Source organism: Salmo salar, chromosome 08 (genome assembly GCF_965601325.2).
Source record: "Salmo salar chromosome 08, fSalSal1, whole genome shotgun sequence".
NCBI lineage: Eukaryota > Metazoa > Chordata > Actinopteri > Salmoniformes > Salmonidae > Salmo > Salmo salar.
In genome coordinates this window covers 14,269,034-14,284,752 of record NC_138298.1, presented here as the reverse complement: position 1 = coordinate 14,284,752, position 15,719 = coordinate 14,269,034, and the positions used below count along the sequence as shown (strand labels likewise).

Genomic DNA, 15,719 nt, shown 5'->3' with positions numbered 1-15,719 from the left:
CAAATATGGTGATGAGAGGAAACCCAGTGGCCAGCAGTGGGAGAAGATAGAGCAAAATGGATTTTGGCTGACATTCTGCCATTTTTCTTTTATAGATGAAACATTTGATGTCCAAACAATTGAATGTTTCCAAGACTAGAATCTGTATCAAACAGAGTGGACCGCGTTTTGGTTTTATATACTTTACCCTTTGCCAAAGTATCTAAAAAAAGGCATTGTTTAGTGCAATGCGAATTGAGTTATTGCACATGCACATTTTTGAAATACGCAAATAAAGGCTAGAATGCATTAATAGGATCTCATTAGCTCGTGCTTGGCTCTACCCACCTCCTTGCTTGTTCTGCCCACTGTGATTAATTTACTCCCATTGGAAACGACAGGCTCTGGTCTATCTTGGGTTAGTTATAAAAAATATTTGGTATTTTATGTAACCATACCAAAGGTAACAACATATCATCGTAATTTGAGTGTCCCGGATTTACATGTACTATGTTACGTCTAGTCTATGAGACCAGTCTGCCTACACAGGTAGTCTATACTTCCATCGCCTGTCATTTGACTAAAATATTTGTATTTTCACCTGTTGCAATGCCCCGGTATGGAGCTCATCATGTTCAGAGGGTTGGCTGTAGGTGGAGTTACGGGCGAATATTTGGTGGTCCTGTTCCTCTTCGAATTGGCTTCTATCTTCTCAAAGAACCGAGGGGTTGACTGAGAATGGTATACACTAGGCTATGTGTCAGACGTTTTACACAGAACAGAAGAGAATGTAACCGAGTTTGGATTATTTATTCCTTTTTGGATGAATGCGGAGACGCGGTGCGCCCTCGTTGAATGGGAGACTGCCTTTGCGCACCAAATGAAGTCATGAACGGCAGAACGATGAAGTCATGAACGGCAGAACGATGAAGTCATCGCCTGCACTTGCAGCTATAATCCCTGTGCACTGATCGATCGATGTACACACACGAGGGGGTCTCACCGTCTTGGGAAGTGGATCATGGAATAATTGGTTTACCTATTTTCTTTGAAAGGCCATATGGGAAAGCTTGGGTTTGAGAGTTAATTTGTCTGTTAAATTGGTATGCTACTGTCGCCTGATAAAAACGTTCGACATGTTGGGATTCGTTTTTGGACACAGATAGTGATAACATGTATTTTAAGAATAGGCTATAGCCTACATTTTCATTTTGCGTGATGCAGATCAAATGTGTGCTGTCAGGTTTGTGTGGTAGCCTACAGTTTTCAATAGACCAAAATCAAGATTAAAACATCAAAAAGATGTGCTCGTTTTGGAAATATATCAAAGTACGGAATAAAACATACTGCTCTGAGAAATTGGACGTTGTTATCATTCATGGTGTAGCGGAGAACGAAGCAATTTGAGACATGGATAAGTTTCTGCAGATCGCGCCTCACTCCCTGGGCATAGTGCTGTCTCGGGTTGGCGCCGAGGAGTCGCCCGCGGTAACCGACAAGCTCCAGCAACATCACACTGGCTACGAGATATTTGCCGACTTCAAAGCCGTCAACATGCAGCACTTCTGGAATAAGAAAGTGACCGATGCGATATCGGAGACTTTCTTCCTAGGCTGGATTGACGAGGATGTCCTGCTGATCCAAGGGAAGGAACACCACCTCGAGGTGCTCAGAGAGGGATGGACGAGGCGAGCACTCAAACCGCCCGGAGGGTTCGAGATCAAGTGCATCGGTAAGACTGTACTTAATCACTGGTAGCCTGTAAGATTCATTATCATCAGAATATCATCCAGGCAGGTTGTTGTCATTTGTTTGTTTTGGTTTATTGAGTAGCTAAAGGTACGTTTCAAGTCATCTGAACACTGTGGTGATCCACTCTGCACAATAGGATAGTGCGGCTCAGCTTTAATGGATAACAGTAGGCCTTTCTGACTGGGCACACACTGGTTGAATCAACATTGTTTCCACGTAATTGTAGAATAAGGGTCGAATTGACATCTGTGCCCATTGGGATGTGATCAAATGGAATGTGTAAGACTCATGGCGCCCAGGAGGGGCAATGGAGAACCCTGAGGCCATTAGAAGAGTACAAATACATTTTAATTTATAGCCCTCTCTGTGGTTTGCTTAATTCCCGCTTTCCTCACCATTATTCAGCTAGTATGGGAAATATGTGTGATGGGACTTTGGAGTTTCTCTTGAAATTAGTGGAATATGTTTGTATTTCAGTTAAACAATCAGAGCAGTAGAGATGCACAGTGGTACATGTCCCGTCACCCCACTCCTCCGCACACTCCACTGGCTTCCAGTTGAAGCTCGCATCTGCTACAAGACCATGGTGCTTGCCTACGGAGCTGTGAGGGGAACGGCACCTCCGTACCTTCAGGCTCTGATCAGGCCCTACACCCAACGAAGGGCACTGCGTTCATCCACCTCTGGCCTGCTCGCCTCCCTACCTCTGCGGAAGCACAGTTCCCGCTCAGCCCAGTCAAAACTGTTCGCTGCTCTGGCACCCCAATGGTGGAACAAGCTCCCTCACGACGCCAGGACAGTGGAGTCAATCACCACCTTCCGGAGACACCTGAACCCCCCCCCCCCCAAAAAAAAGATATAGATGTACTATTCTAAAGCGGTTGTTCTATTGGATATCATAAGGTGAATGCACCAATTTGTAAGTCATTCTGCTAAATGACCTAAATGTAATTGTACAAGTTCATCCACGATTGTGTCTAACCGCTCACTCAGAAATGCTTTGAAAGTCTGAACAAAATCTGCTTTTAGGGAGAGTAGGCTATTTGTGTGTGTTTTTTATGTACTGTAAGCAAGAAAGTAAGCAAGAAACCAAATACCTATTGAGAAACACCATTGCTTTGTCACAATTGCACCTAACTCAAATCAGGATTTGGGAAGAGACAAAGTTCAGGACCATGTAAACATCTCTCTCTCTCTTACTCACTCTATTGGCCACATCAACAATTTCAAAGGGATGGGAAAGTTGCAAAACAGTCAAATATTGATTGAGAAAAAGTGGGATATTCTGTGCTTATTTGTCCATGGACGGGGATAGCATGCCCTCCCTGACCTTACCATCGAAGCAGCAAGCATTGTTAAGCTTTGGAATGTTTCCCTGATAGCTAATAAATAACCACAGACAAATACAGTCTCTAATCTAATGAGGTCTCTATATTAATGCTCATGCAAGTTGCTACTGCTAATAGTCTTGCTTGGCCAGCGCAGTGCTGAACATACTACGGATGGGAAAGACTGTCTGCTGACCCACATTTCATCTGACAAAACACAGTCATACTGTATCAGGTTCATGTCTTACTGAGTGCTGGAAGTTGAATTCATATTCACAACAGTCAATAATCACATGCACATTGACTTGACTTAAAGGTGAGGAAATAGAGCTTTTGAAATTGAAAACAATGGTTGGCTTTGGATAGAAAAGTTCAGAGTCACAAGTTGGTCTAACCTATTAAGTTTGTTTGGTTGGAGTAAGCTGGTCTGATACTCCCATGGCTGGAGAAACTAAGGTGGGGCTTATAATCACTGGAAGATTACAGAATGTTCCACATATTTCTAATTCCAATGTTAGGTCATTCTATTCTGTATGTGGCTCTGTTGGACATTTTCTGATAGTGTTGTGTGGGTGGGCTGTACTTCAGCCCACAATCCGTATCACAGTCAGTACTTTCTTCTGCATAAACCTCTCCCATAGATATGTGGGATGGCCATGGTTACTTAGACTAGTTAGAAGTCTAGGTTGTTTCTGTTTACTTGGGATACATGTTTAAATCTGAGGTCTGCTTGTTCCTCCCCTTTTCCATTCTGAACACACACAGCATTCTAGTAGATACCTCCAGACTTCCAGTCATTGCACTAACGCTAGTTAGCATTGGCTCGCAAAACAGCCTCTAACTACCTTCATACTGGACACAGAGATATAAAAATGGTATCCACAAGACTCTTGAGAAGAAGATCATTTTTAATCATTGCCAAAATCCTGAAGTATCCCTTCAACAAGGGTTATCTCACCTGCCAGAGTTTTTGTTTTTGTCAGTTTCTGTTAGGTGCAACTGTGAACAATAGTCGTGTCAAACATCAAGTAAATCTAATAGGCCAATAATAATTTGATGCAGATTAAATATCAATTGTCCTACCGGTGATGTGGTTAGATGTCCATGCACTCGACATTTGAAGGCCTGAAAACCAAAGGGCTTAAGTTGTCCAAGCCATGTGGGGTGGGCTTGCCATTTGTAGAAGATCGAAAATCACATCAATTATTGTTTTTACATTTTCACTTTAACCAGACAAAACTTTAAATGTATATTTGATGCCAGTTGTTTTGTCGTATAGTATTTGGCTGATTTATAAATTGCTGTAGGGTTGAGATGTCTTCAGTCCTGAACAATGTCCGGAATTGGTAAGCTACTGAACAACTAAATACCACCCAAGAGGACGTTGTGTTTCTTTGAATGTCAAAGCTCTTGCATGTAATCTGATTTGTCGATTGCAGCATCCGGCAGCAAAAGTTTTTTGCTATTATGTGTGTGCATCCGTTGACATGTCATTGTGGTAGTCACTGAGTAACGAGGAGCGTAGTTGATGCAGCTGCTCCATGTGCATACCCGATAGGTACAGATGTAAATTCAACGTCTATTCCACATTGGTTCAACGTAATTCATTAAAATTACTTGGAAACAACATTGATTCAACCAGTGTGTGTCCAGTGGGTTCGTTCCCAACCCTTCGTTCCCAACTCTATTTATCTGGCCCAATTTGATAGAGACGGTGGAAGAATGTTGTCCCTGGTTTTCTGAAGGTTAAAACCAACACACAACCATTGATTTGAGGAAGGAAAGGTGCATCCCACCTCAGCAGGAAAGCCCATAGAAGCTGTGACTGTGGGGTCTATTCGATTAAACTTTCTAACCGGTTTCCAGGTCAAGTCAAAAAACAACATCCAAAACAAAATGTGCATTCCTGTACTCAAAGAAACAATGTTTTCAGATTTAAACCAAAAGAAAACTATTGTTAGTGGATTGAAAGATGCTTTTTCTCTCTGTGTGGAAAGCCTGTTGTTTTTCAACTTTTCAACTGGAAGTCTGGTTACTAGTTTAATTGAATGAAAGCCCTTTGTTTCCATTTGCAGGCTTCTAACAGAGGGGCTACGAGAAGTGTCCCATGCAGGAAGGAAAGTAGAGGGTCTGTTCAGGAAAGGAACCATGCTAAACACTGAAGCACTCTCCCTGATGGAACGAAGAGGAGGGGCCTGGAAGAGAGAATTGGGGGAAACGATAGACGTCACAGAAATTATTCTGGCAGTATATCCTAAGTGGTAACAGGAATGACTCTGGCTGTATTTCCAAAAGGGTGACAGGAATAACTCTGACAGATTTTCCCAACAGGTGGAATGTGGCCCCACTGATGCGTCGAGAGGAATTCCTCTCTAGGGTTGCAACTTAAGACTGGGTACCGTCCAGAAACATGTTTAATTATTTTTAATTTCACCTTTTTAACCAGGTAGGCTAGTTGAGAACAAGTTCTCATTTACAACTGCGACCTGGCCAAGATAAAGCAAAGCAGTTCGACACATACAACAACACAGAGTTACACATGGAATAAACAAACATACAGTAGAAAAAGCCTATATACAGTGTGTGCAAATGAGGTAGGATAAGGGAGGTAAGGCAATAAATAGGCAATGGTGGCAAAGTAATTACAATATAGCAATTAAACAATGGAATGGTAGGATGTGCAGAAGATGAATGTGCAAGTTGAGATACTGGGGTGCAAAGGAGCAAGATAAATATATACAGTATGGGGATGAGGTAGTTGGATGGGCAATTTAAAGATGGGCTATGTACAGGTGCAGTGATCGTTGAGCTGCTCTGACAGCTGGTGCTTAAAGCTAGTGAGGGAGATATGAGTCTCCAGCTTCAGTGATTTTTGCAGTTTGTTCCAGTCATTGGCAGCAGAGAACTGGAAGGAAAGGTGGCCAAAGGAAGAATTGGCTTTGGGGGTGACCAGTGAGATATACCTGCTGGAGCGCGTGCTGCGGGTGGGTGCTGCTATGGTGACCAGTGAGCTGAGATAAGGCGGGGCTTTACATAGCAGAGACTTGTAGATGACCTGGAGCCAGTGGGTTTGGCAACGAGTATGAAGCGAGGGCCAGCCAACGAGAGCGTACAGGTCGCAGTGGTTGTAACGGCCGTCGTTGAAGAGAGTAGACCAATGCGCAGCGTGGTTAGTGCTCATCATGAATTTATTAAAGATAGAACACTTTAAACAAAAAAACCAAGAAACCGACAGCCAAACAGTTCTGTCAGGTGCAAAACACTAAACTGAAATTAACTACCCACAAACCCCAAAGGAAAACAGGCTGCCTAAGTATGACTCCCAATCAGCGACAACGATGTACAGCTGTCCCTGATTGAGAGCCATACCAGGCCAAAACAAAGAAATACAAAGCATAGAAAAACGGACATAGAATGCCCTTCCAAATCACACCCCGACCAAACCTAAAAGGAGACATAAAAAAGGCTCTCTCAGTTCAGGGCGTGACAGTACCCCCCCAAAGGTGCGGACTCCGGCCGCAAAACCTGAACCTATAGGGGAGGATCTGGGTGGGCATTTTTCCACGGTGGCAGCTCTGGAGCGGGACGCAGACCCCGCTCCACCACTGGCTCACCCCACTTAGGTGGCGCCTCTAGAGCGGGGTCCCTCGCCGCGGGCCCCGGACTGGAGGGCGGCTCTGGCTGCGCCGGAGGACAGGCGGGCGACTCTGGCTGCGCCGGAGGACAGCGGGCGACTCTGGCTGCGCCGGAGGACAGGCGGGCGACTCTGGGAGCTCCGGACTGTAGGGCGACTCTGGGAGCTCCGGACTGTGGGCCGACTCTGGGAGCTCCGGACTGTGGGCCGACTCTGGGAGCTCTGGACTGTGGGCCGTCTCTGGGAGCTCCGGACTGTGGGCCGTCTCTCTCGGTTCCGGACTGTGGGCCGTCTCTCTACGGGGCTCTGTCGCCGGAAGCTCTGGACGGGGCTCTGTCGCCGGAAGCTCTGGACGGGGCTCTGTCGCCGGAAGCTCTGGACGGGGCTCTGTCGCCGGAAGCTCTGGACGGGGCTCTGTCGCCGGACACTCTGGACGAGGCACTGTCGCCGGACACTCTGGACGAGGCACTGTCGCCGGACACTCTGGACGAGGCACTGTCGCCGGACACTCTGGACGAGGACTGCGCGACACTCTGGACGAGGACTGCCAAAACAAAGAAATACAAAGCATAGAAAAACGGACAAAGAATGCCCACCCAAATCACACCCTGACCAAACCTAAAAGGAGACATAAAAAAGGCTCTCTCAGGTCAGGGCGTGACAGTGGTGGGTAGTATAGGGGGTTTGGTGACAAAACGGATGGCACTGTGATAGACTGCATCCAATTTGTTGAGTAGAGTGTTGGAGGTATTTTGTAAATGACATCGCCGAAGTCGAGGATCGGTAGGATGGTCAGTTGTACGAGGGTATGTTTGGCAGCATGAGTGAAGGATGCTTTGTTGCGAAATAGGAAGCCGATTCTAGATTTAATTTTGGATTGGAGATGCTTAATCTGAGTCTGGAAGGTGAGTTTACAGTCTAACCAGACACCTAGGTATTTGTAGTTGTCCACATATTCTAAGTCAGAACTGTCCAGAGTAGTGATGTTGGAAGGGTGGGCAGGTGTGGGCAGCGATCGGTTGAAGAGTATGCATTTAGTTTTACTTGCATTTAAGAGCAGTTGGAGGCCATGGAAGGAGAGTTGTATGACATTGAAGCTCGTCTGGAGGTTAATTAGCACAGTGTCCAAGGAAGGGCCAGAGGTATACAGAATGGCATTGTCTGCGTAGAGGTGGATCAGAGAATCACCCGCAGCAAGAGCGACATCATTGATGTATACAGAGAAGAGAGTCGACCCGAGAATTGAACCCTGTGGCACCCCCATAGAGACTGCCAGAGGTCCGGACAACAGGTCCTCTGATTTGACACACTGAACTCTATCAGAGAAGTAGTTGGTGAACCAGGCGAGGCAATCATTTGAGAAACCAAGGCTGTTGAGTCTGCCGATAAGAATGTGGTGATTGACAGAGTCGAAAGCCTTGGCCAGGTCAACGAATACGGCTGCACAGTAATGTCTCTTATCGATGGCGGTTATGATATCGTTTAGGACCTTGAGCGTGGCTGAGGTGCACCCATGACCAGCTCTGAAACCAGATTGCATAGCGGAGAAGGTACGGTGGGATTCGAAATGGTCGTTTAATCTGTTAACTTGGCTTTGGAAGACCTTAGAAAGGCAGGTTAGGATAGATATAGGTCTGTAGCAGTTTGGGTCTAGAGTGTCTCCCCCTTTGATGAGCGGGATGACTGCGGCAGCTTTCCAATCTTTGGAAATCTCAGACGATACGAAAGAGAGGTTGAACAGGCTAGTAATAGGGGTTGCAACAATTTCGTCAGATAATTTTAGAAAGAGAGGGTCCAGATTGTCTAGCCCGGCTGATTTGTAGGGGTCCAGATTTTGCAGCTCTTTCAGAACATCAGCTATCTGGATTTGGGTGAAGGAGAAATGGGGGAGGCTTGGGCGAGTTGCTGTGGGGGGTGCAGGGCTGTTGACCGGGGTAGGGATAGCCAGGTGGAAAGCATGGCCAGCCGTAGAACAATGCTTATTGAAATTCTCAATTATAGTGGATTTATCGTGATGACAGTGTTTCCTAGCCTCAGTGCAGTGGGCAGCTGGGAGGAGGTGCTCTTATTCTCCATGGACTTTACAGTGTCCCAGAACTTTTTGGAGTTTGTGCTACAGGATGCAAATTTCTGCTTGAGAAAGCTAGCCTTAGCTTTCCTAACTGCTTTCCTAACCCCCCCCCCCAAAGGTGCAGACCCCGTATGCACCTTAACAAAAAAATAAAAAAATAAAATAAACCCCTAACTAAAGGGAGGGAAGGGAGGGTGGCTGCCGTCAACGACGGCTCCTGTGCTACACCCCCCCTCCCCAACCTACCTATACTGGAGGTGGCTCAGGTTCCAGTCTACAACCACCCCCTGACCAGTCCAGCCCTGCAGAATTTTCAGGGCTGTAGAGCGTCTCTGGGGGCTCCGGACTGTGGGCCGACTCTGGAAGCTCCAGACTGTAGGCAGACTCACTCTGTTCCAGACCGTAGGCAGACTCATTCGGTTCCGGACCGTAGGCAGACTCATTCGGTTCCGGACCGTAGGCAGACTCACTCGGTTCCGGACCGCAGGCAGACTCGCTCGGTTCCGGACCGCAGGCAGACTCGCTCGGCTCCGGACCGCAGGCAGACTCTCTCGGCTCCGGACCGCAGGCAGACTCGCTCGGCTCCGGACTGCAGGCAGACTCGCTCGGTTCCGGACTGTAGGCAGACTCACTCGGTTCCGGACTGCAGGCAGACTCACTCGGTTCTGAGCTGCAGGCAGACTCACTCGGTTCTGAGCTGTTGGCCTTCTCACTTGGCTCCGGACTGTAGGCTGTCTCACTTGGTTCCGGACTGTAGGCCGTCTTACTCGGTTCCGGACTGTAGACTCTCTCACTCCGTTCCGAACTGTGGGCCATCTCACTCGGCTCTGAACAGTGGGCCGTCTCTCTTGGTTCCGAACTGTAGGCCGTCTCACTCGGTTCCGGGCTATACACTCTTACCGGATACTCTAGACGGGGTACTGTTTACGGACACTCTGGACGGGGCACTGTTGCCAAACACTCAGGACGGGGCACTGTTGCCGGACACTCTGGACGGGGTACTGTTGCCGGACACTCTGGACAGGGCGCTGTCGTCGGAAGCTCGGGACTGGGCTGACGCACTGGAAGCCTGATGGAGGTACCAGCCTGGGGACACGCACCTCAGGGCTAGTGTGGGGAGCAGGAACCGGCCGAGTTAGACTGGGCTGACACACTGGAAGCCTGATGCGTGGTGCTGGTACTGGAAGTGCCAGTTTGGGGACACGCACCTCAGGGCTAGTGTGGGGAGCGGGAACAGGCTGAGTTGGACTGGGCTGCCAAACTGGAAGCCTGATGCGTGGTGCTGGTACTGGAAGTGCCAGTTTAGGGACACGCACCTCAGGGCTAGTGCGGGGAGCGGGAACAGGCTGAGTTGGACTGGGCTGACTCACTGGAGGCCTGGTGCGTGATGCTGGCTGTGGATATACCGGGCCGTGAAGACGCACAGGCAGTCTCGATCGCACCTCCTGCTCAACCCGTCCTGGCTGGATGGAACTAGTAGTCCTGTACGAGTGGAGTGCTGGTACAGGGCGAACTGGGCTGTGCAGGGGCCTGATGGTTGCCGTGCGTAGAGCGGGCGTAGGGTAGCCTGGACCTAGGAGGCGCACCGGTGACCAGATGCGCTGCGCAGGCATCCTCCTACCAGGCTGGATGCCCACTCTAGCACGGCATTTGCGAGGGGCTGGGATCACTCGCACTGGACTGTGCGTGCGTATGGGCGAGATCGTGCGCACTTCTGCATACCTCGGCGCCCTCTACTCCATGCGAACTTCACTATAAGCACGGGGAGCTGGCTTAGGGCTCACCCTTGGCCCAGCCAAACTACCCGTGTGCCCCCCCAAAAATAATTATTGGGGGTGCCTCTCGTGCTTCTCCCTCAGCGCATACAAAGCCTCGTACCGACGCCTCTCCGCCTTGGCTGCCTCTATTTCCTCCGGAGAGGGATGGTGGTCCTTGTTTGGTGGGTAGGTCCAGCCCCGTCCAGAATTTCCTCCCATGTCCAATTCCCCTGATAGTCCATATAATTTTTTACCTGCTGCTCCTTCCCCCGCTGCTTGGTCCTTGTTTGGTGGGTAGTTCTGTCACGGGTGTCGTATAGATGAGACCAAGGCGCAGCGGGTACGTGAATACTCATACTTATTTATTAAAGTCAACACAAAAAAAACAATAAACAAAGAACGACAGGAACAGTTTAGCAGGCTAACTAAAAGCAGTGCTAAAACAACTACCCACAAACAAACAGGTGAAAACAAGCTCTTTAAATATGACTCTCAATCAGGAACAACAATGAACAGCTGTTCCTGATCGAGAGCCACACAGACCACAAAGAAATATACAAACTAGAAACCTAGAATACAAAAAAACAGAACATACACCAAAACCTCGGAACACATCAATAAAACACCCCTCTACAATAACCATAACCCCCTAACCACATAAAACAAATACCCTCTGCCACGTCCTGACCAAACTACAATAAATAATCCCTATTACTGGTCAGGACGTGACAGCCACAGGATGTTTTTGTGCTGGTCAAGGGCAGTCAGGTCTGGAGAGTACCAAGGGCTATATCTGTTCTTGGTTCGAAAAAGGGTTTTAATGGGGCATGCTTATTTAAGATGGTTGAGGAAGGCACTTTTAAAGAATAACCAGAGCATGAGGGGATGAGGTCAATGGCGGGATGAGGTCAATATCCTTCCAGGATACCCGGGCCAGGTCGATTAGAAAGGCCTGCTCGCTGAAGTGTTTTAGGGAGCGTTTGACAGTGATGAGGGGTGGTCGTTTGACCGCAGACCCATTACGGATGCAGGCAATGAGGCAGTGATCGCTGAGATCTTGGTTGAAAACAGCAGAGGTGTATTTGGAGGGCAGGTTGGTTAGGCTGATATCTATGAGGGTGCCCATGTTTACAGATTTGGGGTTGTACCTGGTGGGTTCATTGATCATTTGTGTGAGATTGAGGGCATCAAGCTTAGATTGTAGGATGGCCGAGGTGTTAAGCATGTCTCAGTTTAGGTCACCTAGCAGCACGAGCTCTGAAGATAGATGGGGGGCAATCAATTCACATATGGTGTCCAGGGCACAGCTGGGGGCAGAGGTTGGTCTATAGCAAGCGGCAATGGTGAGAGACTTTCTGGAAAGGTGGATTTTTAAAAGTAGAAGCTCAAATTGTTTGGGTACTGACCTGGATAGTAAGACAGAACTCTGGCTATCTCTGCAGTAGATTGCAACACTGCCCCCTTTGGTAGTTCTATCTTGTCGGAAAATGTTATAATTAGGGATGGAAATTTCAGGGTTTTTGGTGGCCTTCTTAAGCCAGGATTCAGACATGGCTAGGACATCCAGGTTGGCAGAGTGTGCTAAAGCAGTGAATAAAACAAACTTAGGGAGGAGGCTTCTAATGTTAACATGCATGAAACCAAGGCTTTTACGGTTACAGAAGTCAACAAATGAGAGCACCTGGGGAGTAGGAGTGGATTTAGGCACTAGGAACAGAGGAGGAGTAGGATAAGGGTATGTCTAAAGGCTATAAGACCTGGTCATCTAGTATGTTCGGAACAGAGAGTCAAAGGAGCAGGTTTCTGGGCGCGATAGAATAGATTCAAGGCATAATTACAGACAAAGGTATGGTAGGATGTGAGTACATTGGAGGTAAACCTAGGCATTGAGTAATGATGAGAGAGATATTGTCTCTAGAGACGTTTAAACCAGGTGACGTCACCGCATATGTGGGAGGTAGAACTAAATGGTTGGTTAAGGCATATTGAGCAGGGCAAGAGGCTCTACAATGAAATAAGACAATAATCACTAACCAGGACAGTAATGGACAAGGCATATTGATATTAGGGAGAGGCATGTGTAGCCGAGTGATCATAGGGCTCCAGTGAGTGGTTGGGCTGGCTGGAGACCAGGGCTAGCAAGCTAGCAGAAGGACCTTAGAGGGACGTCGTGATGGAGGAAAGTCTGTTTTAGCCTCCGCGTGCGGTGCCGTCAATAGACCAGTCGTGATGGATTAGTAGGGTTCCGAGTAGCAGAGGGGTCCAAGTCCAATTGGAAAAATAGGTATAATGGCCCAAGAAATAATGGCCCAAAAAACATATCCACACCACATTGGGTGAGGCGGGTTGCAGGAGAATATTTTGAAGTTGAGGTTTAGAAAAATATAAAAAAGATATCCGAAGAAAAATATATAAAAAGATATATACATGGGACACGACAAGACGAGGACAAAGACGTCTGACTGCTACGCCATCTTGGATACTACTTGGTGGTCATGATGGGGGGGGAAAAACGTTGAAATATACAGTATATTTTATGTAGAATACTTTATTTAGCACTGTCTTTTTCCACAGATTTGTTTACTTGGTGGATCCCAATAATATAACAAAAGCTTTGGATGGGTCACACAATGCCAAGCTTTTTGTCGCCTGCTGATCATTGCTCTATCATTTTGTATTTGTATTTATTAGGGATCCCCATTTGCTGCTGCCAGCACATTAAAACACTTACATTACACACAAAAAAAGATAAAACAGTACATGATATAATATTATTACACAACTACATGCATATCTACAATAGAAAATGTATAATACCACCATACAACAATATTACAATGTGTGCGTATGCGTGTGTCTGTACCTTTGTGTGTGTCTCCTCAAAGTCCCCGCTGTTCCGTAAGGTGTATTTTTCAGTGATGGAAAAAGTATGCAATTGTCATACTTAGGGCTCCCGAGTGGCACAGCGGTCTAAGGCACTGCATCTCAGTACTAGAAGCGTCACAACAGACACCCTGGTTTGAATCCAGGCTGTATCACAACCGGCCGTGATTGGGAGTCCCATAGGGCGGCACACAATTGGCCCAGTGTCGTCCGGGTTTGGCCGGTGTAGGCCGTCATTGTAAATAAGAATTGTTTCTTAACTGACTTGCTTAGTTAAATAAAGGTTCAATATTTGTTATTTATTTCAAGTAAAGATATCTTAATAGAAAATGACTCAAGTGAAAGTCACCCAGTAAAATTCTACTTGAGTAAAAGTATTTGGTTTTAATTATACTTAAGTATCAGAAGTAAAATTCACTTCAAATTCCTTATATTATGCAAACCAGATGGCACCATTTTCTTGTTTTTGAAAAAATGTACAATAAGAAATGGGCACACTTCAACACTCAGACATAATTTACAAAGAAAGCTTTTGTGTTTAGTGAGTCCGCCAGATTAGAGGCAGTAGAGATGACCAGGGATGTTCTCTTGATAATGTGTAAATTGGACCCTTTTCCTGCTTAGCATTCAAAATGTAACGAGTACTTTTGGGTGTCAGGGTGTCATTATTTTCTTTAGAAATGTAGTGAAGTAAAAGTTGTCAAAAATATAAATAGTAAAGTACAGATAACCCCAAAAATGACTTAAGTAGTACTTTAAAGTCTTTTAACTTAAGTACTTTACACCACTGGTATTTTTACCTGTTTTTCTAAATCTGATTCTACTGCTTGCATCAGTTACCTGATGTGGAATAGAGTTCAATGTAGTCATGTCTCTATGTAGTACTGTGCACCTGTTCTGGACTTGGGGATTGTGAAGAGACCTCTGGTGGCATGTCTTGTGGGGTATGCATCATGGCTTTCCTGGCTGTAAATACATTAGACATCACTCCCAGATCCCTTAGTTACCTCACAAGGGCAACAATCATAACCACATAACTTTATCTAAAGTTACTTTGAAATTATTTGTGCATGCAAAAAAATTGTATAACATCCTCAAATTGTGTTTTAAAACAGACATTTAAAGTCAATTGAACACTTGGGTTGAACAAGGATCTGGAGAAAGTACTCAACAAAAAATACAGAGGTTAATTTATTTTTCACAGCTTTAATCCATTGTTACGATGAGCAGGTTACAGATGACTGAAGTTTCGATGTCAAGCTGATGTCATCCTCAGAGTGACCCAACACTTGCACTCAACTCCTATTTAGAGCCTAGTGCCCTATTGAGACACAACTACGTGAAAATAAACATAAGGTTTGGAGAAAATGTGGGCAATTTTACCCTGCGAGGGTCCAATGTGGGGGCAGGCTCCACCTGATTCTACTAATCTAAGTTTTAATGGAAGACGATGAGCCTTCATGGAAGCCAATGATTCATTGGATGATTCATAGAATCAGGTGTGTTACTGCTGGCTAGACCAAAAACCTTCACCCACAGATTGCCCACACCAAATCTATAGCGATCTATACAGAAGTGATGTGTGACATCTTGGAGCAGGCATAGTTTCTCAGAGATGTAGTACCTTATGCCTCATGACATGTCGGCTTGCCCCCTGAGGTCAATTTCGAAACTGAGAATTATTTTGAAAATAAAGGTGTTGGAATTATGCTTTTAATTCATAAGGCCTTCTCAACCCCTAACCTGTTTCTACTTGAACATTCACTGTAGTTTTGAAACACAAAATTACAGACCCGTAAATAATAGTCCACATCCTGGATGTCTCTGATGTGGAATGGAAAGTTTTCTGTATTTACCCTCATTAGAACACTTCCTTCGCTATGATAATGCCAGCAAATGGGAATACTCGGAAAACTAAAAGTACTGCATTTGGAAATGTTTTTTAGTACATGTTTAAAAAATTGTGTAGATGTTTGTTTGGATTAAAAACTAGCAAAAGTTTCTTCACTTGTCGTGGCAACAAAATGTGTTGAATTGTAATTGTTTTCTGCCCAGGCAGCCAACATTGACAAAGCCATAGAGGGAAGTTGATGCTGCAGCTGCACTGACCTCATTGGCTGATATCAAGTAGCAGTAGCTCTTCAGGTGTGGTTGCACATTGAATTAAGCATAATAAATAGTATTTGTTTTCTCACACACATGCTTACTCTTTTCAATTTCGGCCCAACAGTACGTTGGTCCCTAGCCTAAGGCTGACCATATTTTGACTTATAGTGTATGTTTCCCATACACAGGTTTCATAGAAGTCTAGATAT

At 46.0% G+C, this 15,719-nt stretch overlaps 1 protein-coding gene across 2 annotated transcripts; it reads left to right on the top strand.

Moving 5' to 3' along the window:
- The first annotated feature begins 533 nt into the window (after positions 1-533).
- On the top strand, positions 534-15,406 carry LOC145850534 (storkhead-box protein 1). 2 transcript variants are annotated; one of them, XM_082978391.1, is made up of 2 exons: positions 534-1,711; positions 2,209-4,686. In XM_082978391.1, exons 1-2 carry the CDS (start codon positions 1,390-1,392, stop codon positions 2,226-2,228), a joined length of 342 nt encoding a protein of 113 aa, XP_082834517.1. In that variant the 5' UTR covers positions 534-1,389; the 3' UTR covers positions 2,229-4,686. The 2 variants fall into 2 exon arrangements, with proteins under 2 accessions (XP_082834517.1, XP_082834518.1); XM_082978392.1 differs by lacking the exon at positions 2,209-4,686 and adding an exon at positions 5,135-15,406 and having other exon boundaries at positions 535-1,711.
- Positions 15,407-15,719: the final 313 nt, after the last annotated feature.